This window comes from Cydia pomonella, unplaced genomic scaffold (genome assembly GCF_033807575.1).
Source record: "Cydia pomonella isolate Wapato2018A unplaced genomic scaffold, ilCydPomo1 PGA_scaffold_202, whole genome shotgun sequence".
NCBI classification, from domain to species: Eukaryota; Metazoa; Arthropoda; class Insecta; order Lepidoptera; family Tortricidae; genus Cydia; species Cydia pomonella.
This window is the reverse complement of record NW_026907842.1, coordinates 237,560-256,272: the sequence shown is the minus strand read 5'-3', so window position 1 is coordinate 256,272 and position 18,713 is coordinate 237,560. Positions and strand designations below refer to the sequence as shown.

The 18,713-nt window shown below is 36.7% G+C and overlaps 2 protein-coding genes across 2 annotated transcripts; both read right to left on the bottom strand.

Moving 5' to 3' along the window:
- Positions 1-89: 89 nt before the first annotated feature.
- On the bottom strand, positions 90-4,042 carry LOC133533741 (adult-specific cuticular protein ACP-20-like). The gene is made up of 4 exons (XM_061872775.1): positions 3,912-4,042; positions 2,443-2,685; positions 1,369-1,541; positions 90-317 (listed from the first exon to the last, which is right to left on the bottom strand). The coding sequence occupies exons 1-4, from the start codon at positions 3,975-3,977 to the stop codon at positions 260-262; spliced, it is 540 nt and encodes a 179-aa protein (XP_061728759.1). The 5' UTR covers positions 3,978-4,042; the 3' UTR covers positions 90-259.
- Positions 4,043-6,799: 2,757 nt separating this feature from the next.
- Positions 6,800-11,572, bottom strand: LOC133533739 (uncharacterized). The gene is made up of 4 exons (XM_061872773.1): positions 11,166-11,572; positions 9,304-9,588; positions 8,847-8,875; positions 6,800-8,623 (listed from the first exon to the last, which is right to left on the bottom strand). The coding sequence occupies exons 1-4, from the start codon at positions 11,172-11,174 to the stop codon at positions 8,248-8,250; spliced, it is 699 nt and encodes a 232-aa protein (XP_061728757.1). The 5' UTR covers positions 11,175-11,572; the 3' UTR covers positions 6,800-8,247.
- Positions 11,573-18,713: the final 7,141 nt, after the last annotated feature.

Here is an 18,713-nt window from a genome sequence, read left to right as displayed (position 1 = left end):
GTATCATTGTACACTATCAAATAGTGTTAATAAAAAATAATGTTGCCTTAAGTCGCTGCATGAAATGTAATGAAATAAAACAATGCAGATCATAATAAAAATGCTTTTAATCGTCAGCGCTGGCGTTCCAAATGTGAGGAAAAATGCAGAGACAGTTTCACGATTTGTAGTAATTTTGGCACCGAGAGAAGTGCCATCCTCACAAGAATAAATAAGAGCCAAGGTTCTGGTCGAGGCAGGTTTCGGTAGGTTGCTGAGTCTAATGATGATGATGCAAATGATGATGGGCCGTCGTGTGATGAACATGAGCATTGAATCTGGAATTATAAACATGAATTTAGTATTGTACAATTATAGCAGGCCTGTAAACATCTGTACATTGAATCTAGGCACCTTTTTCTGTTTCGAAGCAGGAAGGCATATTAAATCGGTATGTTTTTTCAAGGAGATATACTGCTTATATTAATACCAAAACTTGATACTTTATGTTTCAATAATCTAATGAGCTTGTTACACCTCCCTGAACTAAAAAAATGACAAGAAGGACGCCGCAATACGTGAGAAACGATAGGTAATATTGTGGACATGATGGCCTGTTGTAGTTACCAACAAGTTACGATATCACATGATCTGTATGCCTTGTTGTTTACTGGTGGTGGCGCTCCTGCACTAAAATCCCTTTCAGCATCAACCTTTTTTCTATAAACTCGGAAGGTGACTATATACCTGGCCACCGAGACTAGATTATGACATAAATACAAAAATTGACAAATGATATTGAAAAATTAACTCGATGGATAATACATAAAATTAACCCGATGTCCGCTTCGTCACGCTTAAGAATAAATGGAAATTTGAAATTTATTCACGAGGACTAAATCTGGACACGGACCAAAGCGGTAAGTCATCTTCCGGTTATAAATGTATTTTTGATATAGGATTTGATATAATTTACTTAGCGCATCGTATCGCCACCAATTACCAGAGGTGTAGCCAAGATGCCGTGAGAAAAATATATCGTGATGAGATGACAGATGCTACGAAAAGTAACGAGACTATTTACATACATTATTTGAGTTTCGATTGGCGTTTTCTATCAACGATTGTCATCTTGGCTAGGCCAAGTCCAAGTACAAACCTTAGACACTCATCCTCTTTTGAGCGTTTCAAGAGTATCAGTTTCGTCAAAGTCGACCGAAAATATGGCCACACCCGTACACGTTCAAAGCTATGGCGACAATTTTAACTTTGGTTATAAGCGTAAAAACGCCTAAGTGTTAGGAATGCTCCGGCGTCGTTGCTAACTTCCCCACGCTCCCGCTAGTCCCGTAATGGCGTTTGTAAGTGAAAACTGGCAGCTAAACTTACCCACGGTGGTCATCAGCAGAGTAGTGTACGGAGCGCAGGTTGCCATCGGGCTCCACCAGCGAGTAGGAGCCCTTCACAAGGTCCCCATGCCGGGTCTCATGCTGAGACTTGTGGTCACCGGTGTGCGGGTCTGAGACGGAGTACGCGAAGTTGTAATTGGGGTATGCCCATGCCTGAAACAAAGAATATGCAATATTAAAACAATTGCGATGAAGGTAAATATTGTACTCTTACAAGTTCTGGAACTAAATGGAAACGAATCTAAGTAAGTTCCCAATTCCCCATGTTATATGGGCGGAAACCTTGGGACTGTTAATATGTCAAAACTAAATCTTATTTTTCTACTCATCGACTGTAATGGTTGCATTAAGATTTCGTATACCAGACTATAATTGCGTACTTTTCATGAATGGGCTTCTAACTCAACTATAATATTCATTTCGATACGCTGTAATCAACTATAAAAAAAAATACCAATCACGTGCCACCGCGCTCCTATAGAAAAGACAAAACGGGCGCGACTAAACATTTGTCCACTGAGATACCAAATTCCATTAATTACTTATTTAGGTTTGTATTAAAAATATATTTTTTTTAGCTGACTCATAAAGTATTGTATAAAATAGTGGTTTAATCAAGCTTTCCAATTTCGTACCTTTCTTAACACGGTACTCGAATGAAAAGTTGTTTATTATATCACAATTGTATAAAATACCATATAAACATACACAAAAAATAATTTATAATCGTCAGTATTTTTAAAGTAAAACTCATCTTCTGAATCTTATGAATTAGTGACATACAGTAGTTAAAAAAAAGCTATAACTCACTCGTGAGCTATAGGTTTTTTTCACAATCCATAACTCCCGCGGGATCAATTTCTTTGTCCTTCAGTACACCTGCATGAAATAAGATCTTTTTCGAGCAAGTGTGATGAAAATTTTATAAAATTTATTTATCTTTTGAAAATGGTCGGTTCATTTGAATTTATAACATATGAAAGTACGACAAATTTTTAGGTGCCATTTGTAACTTGTAAACCTATTTCTATTGAGGTTAAAGAGTACATCTTACGTGATGGCCATGGTCCCAACCTCCGTGGTGTCCATGAGCGATGCCAAGGTGGTGACCTCCCCAAGCGCCTAAGTGGCCGCTCCAGCCTCCCCAGCCGCCAAGATGGCCGAGATGGCCGGCGTGGCCGAGCAGTCCCACGTGGCCGAGATGGCCGACATGGTGACCGAGATGGTCCACGCGGGATGTGTGGGATACGGCGACCGGGTGCGCGTGTGCCGCGGCGAGCAGGGAGAGGGCTACAATCTGGAATTAGTATTGCACATTCATTAAATAAGGGGTAAGTAAGGGCAACCAAAACGTCTTAGTACATTTATGATGCGGGCCATTAGCAAGTTTAGGAACAACCAATTTTATTAAATCTAATTTGGGTCTTAAGGTAATATTTGGATGTCAACTGTAGCTGCAATACTGCCGCGGCATTGAGGCAAGCTCTATCACTGTCCATTTGTTTGCTAAAATGAGTGAGGACGTTGTAATCGCGGTACTATTGCGGCAACGAATATTGCTAATTTTACCTAGGAATGTAATGTTCGCATTCGCAACAGTAATGGAGCTGCAATTGACATCCGAATGTCACCTTACTACTGGAATAATTAGCTCTGCCACGTCACGAAACACAGCGACATTGACAGTGACAATGACAATATCAGAGACAGCCGACACTGTCAAATTGTGTGAAATTGCAACGAATCTGTTTACGAAAATGGGTAATGCCCCATTGGTAAGTAAAAGGTATCATACGGCTCTGTGAAAAGTATGTAATTGCATATTTTTCAAAGAGCATAAAGAGGCATTGAAATATTTCAAATTCTATGTTTCAAATTAATTGCACAGTAAGTATAGGCTATTTTGCACTTTTTGCCTAAGACTTTTTAAAGTACCTAGGTAACTATAGCCGGGTGTGACCATCAGAGTGACAGGAGTGAAAATTTAAACTATAAGCTGTATTGCTCAAACTGAACAACATATGGCCAGCGGCTTTTATAAAAAAAAAACATGTTTTTTTGTTCTTAGAACACTTTAAACGTTGTTCGATGACACAATGTATTGCGAAATTCGTTGTTTGTAGCGTAACAAGCGACGTCAATTACACTTATGATAGGCATGATGGCGTTAAATGAAAATACTATTTACATATGAAAAAGAAAAATCTAAAGAAGATTTTTAAAAGTAAGCGGTTGAATAAAAGTACAATATATTTAATTATTTGCTCGTGTTACAGGCCGGGTATATTCGTAGCTTGATATTTACGTTTTAATTATGATAAAACACACATCGGTATTTTGTTATTGTTTTAGGATGTGTGGAGTTAATTTATTCCATCTATTTATTTATATCACGCGATTGAAATCGTTAGTAACACTTAACTACATTTCTATACTATTACAAATTGGTATAGTAACTGATCTGATTGAGGATAGCAATAGATACTTTGTGACGAGTTTGTTAATTATGCACAACGAGCTAACCTGGGACCACATGTTGACTTGGACTTGTCGTATTGTGTGCAGGACTACAACTACGAAAAAAGTCATAGAACCGTTACCTTATAAAGAAGTTTGCTTGCTAAATTTGTGAAGCGCTACAAATGAGTAGGGACAGCTAATTAAACCCTACTACAATTCAAGTGTAGGGATGTTCTTCTTTTTGCTTACCGAGCGTGGACAAGTCAACGCTTTGATGTATATATAAAATGCGCTCTTGGATTACGTATAAAGGTTACACATTTAGCCATAATAACACTGGTCCGCCTAAACGCTTACCTCTCCTTTAATCGACAAGCATTTGAAACACTCAGCCAGTACACAATTAACGATAACGAGCTTATTCCGTGAAATCTAGGACTAGTCTTCGCGTCCAAGGATCCGTCACGATCGGTTAAGCAGTTTGATCACTATCAATTTAAGTGTGCGTGTAAACAAACCGGTGGCGGTATATGCTATGTATGCAACTCACTGCTATTTTATTTAAGCATAATTATATAGAAAGTGTTCCAAAGGTTAAAGAAAAACGCTACGAACAAAGTCATACATTTATTTTTCGAACCTTTCCATATGCTCTACGGGTCTACGGTCATTATCTTCCTGCTCGCGTAGCCAACCTGCCAATTACTAACGCTTCGTAGCGAACGAAACGCAACTGTCACTGTCGCACTAATATGGAAGAGTGATAGAGAGAGATGACTACGCTGCGTTACAGAGCGTTAAGAGGGAAGAATAGCTTTTTGAATCTACCGAAGTAACGGTAATTTTTCTATGAAACTTCATTTTGGTAGAAAACGGTTTCCACTAAGTAAATCTTAACAAATCACTTTGATTTTTATGTCTATCGCTTCAACATAATATATTCTAGTAATATATAATCATTTTTTTGTTGATTTGCAAATTTTGAAAAAAAGGAAAACCTATAAACCTAGTTTTTTATTGTGCCAATAACATACTAAAAAAAAACCGGCCAAGTGCATGTCGGGCCACGCTCAGTGTAGGGTTCCGTAGTCACTCTTCCGTCACAATAAGCTAAACTGGAGCTTAAAGTATAGTAAATTGTTAACCAACGGATGAAACGGTACCTTTCACCCGAGTTAAACAAATAGGCAAATTTGCATAATCAGTACCTAATTAAAGTAAGTCTTTTTACTATGAAGGGAAAACTTGTTGCGATAACTCAAAAACAGCTAAACTGATCATGTCCGCTATAGTTTTCATTTAATGTCTTTTTTAAGCTCTACTTCTACGATTTTTTTCATATTTTTTAGACCTATGGTTCAAAAGTTAGAGAGGGGGGGGGGGGGCACATTTTTTTTTCTTTCGGAGCGATTATCTCCGAATATATTCACTTTATCAAAAATATATTCATTTCTTGAAAACCCCTATTAGTTTTGAAAGACCTTTCCAACGATACCCCAAACTCTAGGGTTGAAGCGAAAAAAAAATTTCACTCCCACTTTAGGGGAGGTATCCAAAAAAAAAAATTTTTAGATTTTATTGTATGACTTTGTCGGCTTTATTGATTTATATATCCATGCCAAATTTCAGCTTTCTAGCACTAACGACCACGGAGCATAGCCTCGGACAGACAGACAGACAGACAGACGGACATGGCGAAACTATAAGGGTTGACTACGGAACCCTAAAAATCATGGAAAATGGAAAATATTTTGAAGTGGAAAAATGTTTCTCTTTTTGTGTGAGTGATCACGTGGTATATAGGCTTCCCTCTTATCGATTGGCATGTTGGTTACGCGAGCAGCGCGGCTGTACGGGATGGTCGTTGTCGCGCCAAGCCTAACGTGACGGTGACAGCGGGGTAAAGAACTAAAGACAGTAACCGTCACTTTCAATCGAACGGTGTAAAAAGTGACGGTAATTTTATCACGTGGATAAAGTCATCCATAATACGCCTGCTGTACTATTTACGTTCTGTAAGTGACTCTCGATTGTAAATGTCAGATGCAAGTCGAGCGATACACACATTAACCAAGTTTTTGACAATTTAACAGGGTTCGCTTAACATTTTCGCGCAGTCAATGATATTATGCTTAATAATAATAGGCTTATGCCTAAAAGAACTTATGAGTATCCACCTAATAATTTAAACTATTCTCGTAGGTAGCGCTCCCTAAAGAAGACTCAACACGCATGACTTCATTATTAAATCTTTATTAGTTTTCCAGTGTCATTCGAGCTGTTTCAACCGTACCCTGTCACAACCGTACCCACCGTCTTTACTGCAAAATGTTCCAAAGGTAAACCTTGTTGTTTGTTCTGTGGAGTTTCTGCTATAAATTCGTAAACGAAATTCCATTCTATGGGGGTCGCAGTTCTAACTTATTTCAGCCATTTTTTTCCCGGTATTTGATGCTGCGGGGGTCACAGTTCTAAAACAAACTTACCATTTTTTTTACTAGGTATTCGATTTTGTTGGGGCGTAGTTCTAAGCTAACCTACTTTTTTGAAAAAACGTTTAATATTTCTGTTGGGGGACTGCAAAATAATTAAATCATAACACTAGTTAGATCAAATTAGACGTGTGCACCGATAAAAAAATTATCGGCGGCGGCGTTTTCCAAAAAATCGGCGGCGGCGGCGTGTTTTCGGCGTGACCTTGACTAATCATTGAAATCATTAATTTGTTGTTTTTCTTGAACATATGATCAATCTCAGATTGCTGGGCAGTGAACTAGGTATATAGTATAGTTTTGAATAGGCTGTGAGTAAAACAGGGTTTGTAAATGAATATAGGACAGGTATAATAACTTGATTTCCTTAGTAACTTGCTTTAATGCAAGTCTGGTTACCTGGTCTCAATGACCTTCGATTTAATCTGTAACTCTCCATTTTCTTATGATTTCTATGGCTTATCGTACTTTGTGGCTTATGTTACTTTAACAAAACAGAACTCCAAGTATCCTTGAAATTTGTTAGATAGATTTGCTTCCTCACTCACAGTGGATTTGCTTTCTTTTAATGGATTTCTTGTCGTACGTCGTTTTTTCTCGTTTTGTCATTGCTGAGGATCGTGACTACATGTAATTAGTCTCCATTTCGTGCAGTCATAACATAAAAATATTCACATAATGTGTTCAATAAAGATACAAATTAAAAACTCTAATATTTTACTATGTTCTACATTTGCAATATTTCATCAATGTCATGAAAGGCGTTGTCAATTAGCCATTTTTTAAAATTTATTATAAGATGAATTATCATTTGATATAGTGGCAATTTGTTCAGGAATGGCATTATAAATTTTTGGGCCCATAGCATAGGTCGTTTTGGTAGATTTAGTTAGTCTGAATCTGGATGTTTCGAGTATACCTCGGTTCCTATTCCTTAAACATCTTAGGTTACCCGCCCTGTGGGGAAATGTGTCGTACGAATTTTATGATGTTGAAAATGTACTGCGATGGTCATTATTCGTAATGATATAAATAGTTCTCGAGCTGGTGTGCCGGGAGCGGCGTGGGCTATTATTCTTACAGCTCGTTTCTGCAGTACGAAGACGCGACGCCAGTCAGCGGCGACTCCCCAAAATTCGAGACTGTAGTTTAGCACAGAATGGAAAAGGGAAAAATAACTGCTACGCACTTGGGCCTGTGGAAGAATAATAGACAGTCTTTTTAGTGCAAAACAGATTCCTGCTAACTTTGTGCAAAGTAATTGAATTTGGGTGTCCCATTTGAGCGATGTGTCGAGGGTGACGCCCAGGAATTTGGATTTCCTAATCTAACCTATTATACTTGCTGTTTTACTTACCGCGGCTCGTTGTCATCCGCTGGGATTGTGCACGACTATTCTCATACAGTCGCCATAAGATATATCGGACCGGATGCTCAAAAATATCTGAACACGTATTCTAGCGCCTTGACTTGGATAGAGGCGTGTTGAGATATTTGTGAGCACCTTGGCCACTTCGATAAATCAAACCCTCTATCATGACTTCAAACATCTAGCTCGACTTCAAGTGTGGAGTCGCGCGCGAGAACGCAAATCATGCTAGAGAGTAATGGAAATCCCATAGGGTTTGAAAAGTTTAATTTTTAAACAGTTATATAATTTTTAATTTTATTTTAGGTTTATAATACTCGTCGTGGTTGTCGTTTATAGTACTATTCAGTATCTTGTTCACGCATTCAATGCAAAATACAACTACGAGTATTACAGAACCCCTTAAGAATCCCTAAAGTAGAAGTAGATGAGGACTTTATAATTTTCAACTTAAATAAAACTTATGATTTAATGTTTTAATTATTACATTTCATTTTGTCGGAATAGTAAAAACACGATTAGTACAGTGGGTTTGACATTAATGATATCCGTGCATACGTCCTGTTTCCCGGTGCAAATTCTCTCTTTCCCGGTACATTGGTTCTCTTTCCATGTCAGTATGTTCATATTCTCCATATCCGTGGTGTTGATGTCCATGTCCATATCCATGGCCACCCAGCCCGTTTTCGTGCATTCTCTTTTTTTGTTCGGCAATCAACTTCAAGCGCCAAAACTCGACCAATTGGTCGTAGTCACCGGTGCCATCCCCCTTGTAATGCTGGTAGCTCCTCGGAAGAATAAGGACCTGTCCTCCCGGTCCCCGCGTGTACCTCCTGCCACCTGACTTTAGGAATCTGTAGTCCAGAACCCAAATAGGTTCGTAATACGCAGGGCTATATGTGAACTTGATGATCCTGGAAGTAATAGAATATTGTGAAGTATTGTAAATTTGTGTATTCTTGGAATTATTGGGTTATTATTGCGTCCCTTTCGCATCAATTGATTGAAAAAATCAACGTAAGTAGATGTGTCTGCAAGGGTACCTAACTTAGGCAATTTGCACGCGTAGCATTATATTTCAGTGCAGTGCTTATAACTTGTTATGAATGGGTAGGTAATTAAGTTTAAAATACGTACTCATCTTGCTCAGCAATGTTAACATGTCCCTGAGAAAATAAATAGATAATCATATGTATCAGATAATAAAAACAGAATGCTTGAAAACAAAAAATATACATTAAAATAAGTTTTTGTCAAAAATTTCATTTTTGGTTTTCACTTTTATCGCTGACTGATGTACCTTTCTTTCCACAGGCAACTAATACTTATCGAGATAATTCGAAATACCCCAAACACAATTAGGTTGCGTTGTTTTATCACAGAGTTCCTGTGGCTACCTCCTGTCTCCATCATCAGATCAGCTCGATGGTACCATAATATTGCATTGTCACCCGACTTACATATGTATGCAAATTTTCAGCTTCATTAGAAATCGGAAAGTGGGTCAAATTTAACTTGCAAGATTTGATTACAGACCGACAGACAACGGGACAGGTGAAACTAAATAAAAGCTTGTAAAAACAAAAAAAAAAACCTTTTCGTGTTGACTGGGAAGGTTGCGAGCTATGATAGGACCTTCACGATGACTTTCACGCCCATCAAGCTTAGCCTTGAGGTAGAGAAGGTTGTTATGGTCGTGATAGTCATAATAGTCGTCCAGGTGCTGACGGTTACGATGTATAGACTCCGCGTCTTTCATCACAGTCTGCTCCGCTTTCTCAGACGGCTTCGCCTCCAAAGGCACCGGTTTTGCCGCCGCTTCCGCGGGCTCGGCCTCTTCCGCCACCGCAGCTGATGCCAAGAGCGCCACTACTAGCAACTAAAATAAATAAGAAGCTTATTTAGAACCGAGGGAGTAGGTATTTAGTTCATCCAAAAAAATATCTAAACGCAGGCATATCAGAAACGGAAACTATCAAAGCATTGGGTTTTTATACGGTAATGTAAGAATTTACTCAAAGTAAATAGTTGTGCTGTGCTGTTTTGTGTATAAAGTTTGGTAGTGTTTTAGATAAAAAAAAAACATTCTTATTTCGAATGGAGGATCTGTTTTTAAACAGTTCTGTGCAAATCTAAGTCAGGTTAGATCAAATATTGTAGTTTTAATTTGACAATATATTTTTAGTTATAAAAATAACAGAACTTAAATAATAAAAAATAATCTGGTGCTAATGTTCTTGATAACATTTATAGTTTTTTCAGGTTCATCCAATATCCAAATGTACCTATAAGTATATATGATAAAATTGTTTCACTTTATTATGTTTATCACTCAGAATCAAATTCGATAACCAGCATACTAATAAGACACTGCTTATTTACAACACGTAAAGTTTTATAAAATTTGGTAAATTCACTTTTAGTTTTAACAAAAAAAGAAGCAACTTCTCAAGACAGTTGAAATGCCATCACAAGTTCCACTTCACTTCTTTGTGAAATAGTGATGCTTGTCGAGAGAAAACGCATGAGTTACAAATACCGAATGAATTAGAATCACATCCATCGTGGGTTTCTCTACGTGACTGGCTGGGTAACAGTGACGATTCTTCTTCTTCTTTTTGGCTTCAGTCCAGTGGGACTATTTAGGACTTTCAAGATTTTAGGAGCTTTAAATACCACTAAAATTGTACGGTTAGTACAAGACAGTGTACGGTGATTTTGGTGGTACGTGGACTACCGGCCGTTGACTCCAAAATGGTGGCTAAGCGCATTTCAAGATTAATTCTCCATTCACTGCACACTACCACATTAGTTTACTGTATAATAAGCTATCGATATTACACTTTAAACAATATTAATGAGCAAAAAAAACATAGCAATTAATCACGAGGCGTGACTCATATGGCGCTCGAACCGGAAGTCAGTGACATTTCTTCAATCAGAATGTCCATAAAAAATCTAGATCAATTTCACAACCTGTTATTATAATCAGAATAAAGCTCCAGGTGAACTTTTTGGCTTGGGCTAGTCGAATGAAAAAACTCCATTTCAAATGTCCTAAAGATGTGTGTGAGGGAAGTATTTGAATTTGTTCTAATATGGCTTCATCTGTAAGAATATTACATAAGTTTGTGACAAAATTGACATTTTAAAAAACACACTTCATTTCACATGCCTACTGTACTTGGTACTAGATTATAGGTACAGTCACCTGTATAGGTAATATGTTACTCTGCGAAGACCGCAAAAATATGTGACACGCTCTGCAAATATTCAAGATCGTGTCAGATATTTTTGCGGCTTTTAATGTGGAACATAATTATTATTGCAGGTGACTGTACAATGCAATTAGTTTTAAATCGACTCGAAAGATTACATTAGGTGTATTGTTACAGGTGAAGTTAATATAGTGTGTAAAAAGGAGAACGTTAAATAAATGAGATAACACTTACTCACCTGCAACATGTTATTCAACTGACGGCTCTTAAACCAATGTGTGAATCTAATATACCAGTACTGTTAATTGCCTGATGTGGCCGATATCTCCGGATTACATCGATTGACGCATCCTTGTATATATACATAGGTAATATAATTCATGATTTAATTTGATTAATTGACAGTATGTACCTTGAGCGATATTTAGATTTATTTAGTACAGTCGCCATCAGATTTATCGGAGCGGCCGAGGTGCTCAAAAATATCTGGACATGCACTCTAGCGTCTTGAAAATAGAGGAGTGTTCAGATATTTATGAGCACCTTGGCCGCTCCGATATATCTGATGGCGACTGTACACAACATATGATGTGTTATTTCCACTAATAAATAATAAATATTATAGGACATTATTACACAAATTGACTAAGTCCCACAGTAAGCTCAATAAGGCTTGTATTGAGCAGGCGCGGATCCAGTCCTCAAAAAAGGTTGTGGTCACAGCCACCCGAAAATCGACCAAGTGCGAGTCGGAGTACGAACTCACTCATGAACAATCATGACTCATGAGTCATGATCGTCATCGTTCATGAACGATCATCAGCCTATCGATCTCAATAGACCGTGGAAGTGTTACGTCATAAGACTATCGGGGGGTACCTAATGATTCCCCAACCTATTTTTTGTAGATTATCGATTCGCAGGCAACGTTTCGCCGCACATCGTTTTGCAGAGGGATTTATTCGTACCTAGATGTAACTTTTAGTCGACTAACATTTGGTAGAGTCTAGGTTCACATACCGTTCAATTACAATTATTGGAAGGATTGCGGGATATTGCTATATTACAAAAAAAATAACCAAATTTCATTTCTGAACAATTTTTTCCAACTGTACATTTTTCAATCAAATTTTCCCTATATACTTATTTGACAGATTTCAATTTGAAATGTTTCACATGGTTTAAAAATGTTTAACAATTTTTAGTTTATCAAACATTGAACATGTTTTGTTGTCTAATTTTATTTATCTTTTTAATTAAAAATAAAATATTATTTAAAGAATATTATAGTATCTACATAGAGATTACCGTACCAAAAGTTTAAGTAAATCGCATTAGCCAATGCGGATTTTTTTATTATTTATAAAAAGTTTCATAAATTTATATCTCAGAAAATAACAGAGATAAGAAGCTGAAACATGAAGGCTCTTAATAAAAAAAATCTGTAAACATTTCGTGGAAAGGCCGCTTTTCTATGAAAACACGGCTACACTCTTTGGCAACTAAATAATTCGAGGAATGGTGACAAACATTTTTGAAATACGGAAATGTCTAAACCTGGTTTTTCAAAAAAATTGCATGGAAAATGATTATTTGGCGTTTATGTTTTTGCGATAGATTCTTTGGAAAATGAGAATCAAGCAAAAAACTTTTGGTAATCTTTTGGGTCTTGAATTGGTGTTTTTTTTTCTTTATTCCTTACTTTCTTATTTAGCAAAAAACTTGGTAATCCATTAGTAACCTAAGAATTTCGTTTGGCAAAGTAATCTGTCCGATTAAACAAATTTTACACGAGTAACGTTTTTTTAATTTAATTTCGAATAAAGTGACCGTTAAATAATAACAGTTTAGTTAGTTTAGCAATTGTGGTACTACATACATATTATCGGCGTAGAAAGTAATGTATCGGAAATAGCAAGCAATTTATTGCAGTCCATGGCGCCGTTTAGATAGATAACTACGCTAAAAAACTCCTACGCCTGAAAATTAAAATCTGGTATTATTTTTAGAATTTTATACTAATATTTGTAAATGTTTCAGGTTTCGAAGACTCCTTAAGCTAAAAACCATGGCCCATGTAATGTTAGTAAATAATTATTAAATAAGTATCAGCTGATATTAACATGCCCTAATTTCTTATTAGTACTAGTAGTGTCTAACTATCGTGTTTCGACCAAGGGTTTCTCGGGTAATTGTAACGGTTATTAAACGATTATTCTACGAAAAGTAAATCTGCTTATCGATGTTATGCCGAGTTGCTAACTGTCTACTCTGCGTAATGAAATTCTGCCAAACAGTCCTCTGCCAAAGCGTCTGCGAAACGAAAATCAGCGTAATTTTACCAGGCGAATCAATAGGGCACCCTATTAGGGTTGTGGGCATGCCCATCGTGCCCACAACGGTGGATCCGCCCTTGGTATTGAGGGTACTTAGATAACGATATATATCTATATATATTCTATGTATTTATAAATACTTAAATACATAGAAAACACCCATGACTCAGGAACAAATATCCATGCTCATCACACGAATAAATGCCCTTACCAGGATTTGAACCCAGGACCATCGGCTTCATAGGCAGGGTCACTACCCACTAGGCCAGACTGGTCGTCATAAACGTCACTAATTACCACCAAGTTGTCAACAGTGGTTGACAACAACAGATTTTATTTCTCAGTAATTACTAACAGGATGTTGTGTATTCAATAATAATATAAATACCTAGAAAATATAGACTGCTTTAAAAAATATTTATATGTACTATGTCGATAAGTATTTCAATTTTACAGGTACAACTTTCGAATAAAAAAAAAACCAGCCAAGTGCGAGTCGGACTCGCGCACCGAGGGTTCCGTACAAACCTAGCTCTGTAGGTATATCAGTAAAAGTTCACCCATAGTTCGGGACTAACTTGGACCCCCCATATAGATGCGGTAGCCGACAGACTAGCATCGGCGTGCTTCGCCCTTTCTAGACTCGCGCCAACTCTAACGCCTCAAAATCTTAAAACGGCATACTATGGGTATTTTCACTCAATTTTGATTCAAGGTGTAGAGCTGTGGGCCACTGTAGCCGAATGCAATAGACTGTTTAGACTACAAAAGGGTGCCCTTAGGATAATTTCGGGCAAGCCCAATGATTATCCAGCGCAGTCATTATTTAAGGAACACAAGATCCTCACGCTACCATGTGTTATATATTAAAGGCCTGTAAATATGTGAAGGCAAATCTCGGGCTATATACAACCCGCGGGCAGAACCACGGCCGCAACACGCGTGGCGAGCACCTCCTGCTGGTCCCGCGCTGCCGCTGGTTGTTTAACCTCTTAACCTCTGTTTTGGCTAATGAGCGAAAAATCCCGCGTAAAAATTTCAAAACGAGCTTTCGTTCTCGACATTTTCCGCTTCCTTAAAACTTAACTAATAGTAACAACATTTTTGAAACGGAATAAGAAAAAAAATTCTGTGTCTGGCCGTTTTGATTTTTGCGTTTATTGTTGCCGATTTTGTATGCTAGGCGTCTGTTTAAAAAAACCGGTCAAGTGCGAGTTCGTTTTACTCGCGCACCGAGGGTTCCGTACAAACTTTGAATTATCTCGTGTAAGTATAAAAGCGAAAGACTTTTGAACAGAAGTAGCTATACTAAGTATATTTGTGTACAACGCCATCTATCGGCAAATTGACTAACTAATTTGCGCGATGTAATACACGTATGTTGGTTTTTCGAGGATAATTCTCTATCATGTGAACCGATTTCAAAAATAGATCTTTTATTTGAAAAAAGGTGTATTAAATGTAATTTCATAGATATTTCAGGTGTAATAAACACACGTAAAATTCTTAATTAAAAAAAAGTTGCCACGATCTAATTATATTTTTCCTGTAAAATTTATAGCAATGTTAATATTATGTAAAAAAATCATAATTTTCGTCGGTAAACTTCGGAGATAAGGGGGGGAACGGTATTTTTTTACATTTTTCTTCATAAATCAATTTTTTTCTGTATAAAAAAAGGAAAAAATATTTTGGAATGTACAATTTGAGGTCTTTGAAATGATACCCCACTTGACCTAGTCACTAGAGTTTGAAATTTTGCCCCCTCTTCATATTGGGCATTTTTCATAATTAATAATAATAATAAAAAAAAAAAAAATACTTTCAATGTGTCTGGGTTAGCGTTGTTCATAATTATGCCAAATTCCAAATCGATAGCTTAAGTGGTTATCGAGATATTTAGCGATGTGACAGAAAGAAAGACAGACAGACGGGACGGACAGAGTCGCACCATAAGGGTTCCTTTTGTACCTTTTTGGTACGGAACCCTAAAAAATCTAGGGCCAAAACTCAGAGAGATCCGAGAAATGTCGAGAACGGTTGTATGGAGAAATTACCACTAATGTATCCTCTTAAGATTGGGTTTCACGAAACAGTTCGCCATCATTTCATGGCCTTCAGCAGCAGTTTCACTTTACTTAAACAATATTCTGAGAGCAATTGCATGAATGATAATTAATGAATTACTAGGTCTACCGTTTAGCTGGACGGTTGGTAAGAAGGTATCAGACTGTTTGCACGAATATGATTTATATTATATTAAGTAAGTAAAAGTGTAATATATACACTAAACTTATTCCCAAAACTAAGCTATCTTCTACTTTTACTAATAAATCACCATGGGACTTCTTTACCAACCGCCTGAAATAAGTGGTAGAGTTACACTTAAAAAAATACGAACTCAATCTTACACTTAACCTTTTGAACGCCAAGAAGACTTAAAGTCGTTTTTACTAGTTGTGCCCATAGCGCCATGGACACATATATATGTTATGACGTAAATACGCTGTCAAAGTAACCGTCACACTTTCAAGTAACGTTTACATTAGCTCGCTTGCGCCCGGTCGCTTGGCGTTTGAGTTATGTTTGTGTTTATGGCAGAAAGCGTTCAAAAGGTTAAAAATTACGATCTCAATCTACTTATAATACTGACGAGTTCCCCCGATTCTTCCAGGATTCCATCATCTGACCCTGGCGTCAACCAACTGTGGATCCCGACGAATTCATATAATTCATTATTTTTGAAATCGGCGATTTGCTCCGCTTCTCCGGACAAACGTAGCTCTTATTTTCCTCTCTGGATATAAACATTATTTACAAAAAAACATTTTTACATAATTTGTTGTATAAACCATAGCTATACCCCTTCGTTTGATTTTTAATGTTATTAGTTTTTCGCTCCTGAATTTTATATTTATCAAAAACATCGAAAAAAGTCTAATGGAAGGTCATAGCTATGATCAATATTGAAATTGTGTAAAAATATTTTGTATAATGCCAATAACCAGGGAGGAAAATGGGGACTACGATTGTATGGAGAAGCGGTCTTCTACTGTCGGCTTAGTGAAATAAAAATAAAATAAAATAAATATTATAGGACATTATTACACAAATTGACTAATCCCCACTGTAAGCTCAATAAGGCTTGTGTTGCGGGTACTTAGACAACGATATATATAATATAAACATATGTATAAATACTTCAATACATAGAAAACATCCATGACTCGAGAACAAATATCCATGCTTATTATCAGGGGTCGGACAAAAAGTGCGGATGACGTAAAAATGACGTACTTAATCTTGCACACAGGATGATGTTTGAGTTTGTATTTAAACTTCCATGTGACATGTAGTAACAAAGTAGTATTAATGAAGTAACAAAATAATCGTAAATAAATCCATGGAATTAATAATACAGGTGGTAGGGTGATGTAGTGAATAAAATAAATTTCACGAAACTTGTTACCATAAGGTATAATTATTTGAAATTAGTTAGAACAAGTCTGTGGGATCCTCAGATAAATAGGTTTAATAGTCAAAAGTGGGAACAGTAGGTAAGATTAGCAGTATACGTGTTTGTCACGTACCTCCAAAAACGGAAAATTGCCACAATATTCGAGTAAAGATGACATTTTAGAGCGTTTTCTTATATATTAGTAAATATAAATTTTAGCTAAATATAATCGTGAGGATACAATAGCTAAACAATAACGAAGTCAATTTATTGTTCAGTCAGCGTCAAATACTTCGTAGCAGTCAAAGTAGCCAAATAGTTCGGTACACCATATATTTAGTATGGTGTACCAAACTATTTGGCCACTTTGACTGCTACGAAGTATTTGACGCTGACTGTTCATCTGATTGACAATGTGTCAGTCAAAAACGTACTTACTCATTTCAAGTGGCGATATCGTTTAATAAAGAGGTCAATAAAGAGATTGATAAATGATACAATACAATACAATACAAATATACTTTATTGCACACCTCAATACAGAAACAGTACAAATAATACAACACATAAAGAAGAGGTAAACAACAGGCGGTCTTATCGCTAAAAAGCGATCTCATCCAGACAACCTTTAGGTAGCGGAATGATACGTGATAATTGTTTATGAAAATCAAAAATACTATTTGAAATCATCCTATAAGTGGTTTGACGTCATTCGCACTTTTTGTCCGACCCCTGCTTATTATGTACACGAATAAATGCCCTTACCAGGAATTGAAGCCCGAACCATCGGCTTCATAGGCAGAGTCACTACCCACAAGGCCAGACAGGTCGTCAAAGAAATGCCTTTTTACTTTTTAATTATTTATTATAAAAGTTAGGAGCGAAAATTGGAACATTCTCTAAACTCTTATAATGCATGTAATTGTTTTAATGAAATTAAAACATCGGTGTTCGCTGCGAAATCGGCGTTAGAAGTCAGGTTGAATCCCATTTATACAAATATACAATTATTGGTGAAATATATATGAAAAATCTTACTATAATCAGAATGTAGTATACCTATCACTATTTATAGTATTTGTCATATTCCTATAATAAAGTTTTTAAAAGTATTTGATTTAGATACTAGCCCCAAAAAAACCCACCTAAATCACATACCAGCAATCCATAAATTTTCCGCCATTTCCTGTAAATAAAAACAAGGGTAGGTTTCTAAAATAAAAAATGCGTAAATTTTAACCCTTTAAATGCTTAATATCATAAACTCAAAGCCAAGGTCTCGGGCGCAAGGAAGCTAATGTAAATCTTACTTGAAGGTGTGAAGGTTAATTTGACAACGTCCGCCATAACTCCCTGTTCCACCTATCCCTACCGCCTTATCCCCCCTGATAGAGATATGTGGAATATTTTTCCTTGTTTCCCTACCGGTAGGGATATATGGAAATAATATGTCCACCTATCCCTACTAGCCCCCACTGGTAGGGATAGATGCCCCTTAGGAGGGACAATTGGAATTTCTTCCACAGATGTCTACTAGCTAGCCCCCTTGGTTGGAAAGATTGAATTTCTTCCAACTTTTTCTACTGCCATGCCCCTTTTTTTTAAATTTATTTGAATCAAAAGAAGATTACAAAAAGCCTTAAACTACTAATCTGCCAAACTGCAGTACAGTTTGTTGGCAGAAAAAACTAAATCTACCCTCCATCAACTAGTAGGTATTGTAAATATTAATAACTATAGCCGCTTTTGCATACGTATGTATATTGAAACCTTGGTATGTTAAAACTTAAACTTCAGAGTGGTTATCACATACTGTTATTGATCACAGGTCATTGTATTATGTAATTCAAGCTAACATTAACATTGTAAATTAAAATAACTGCTAAGTTTAAGCTAGTTATTGGTTTAGTTTAGTCGCTATAGAACCCTTGTCAATAAATGATTTTACACATATAACCGAAACAAGCCTGTCCATAGACCCACCACAGAACAT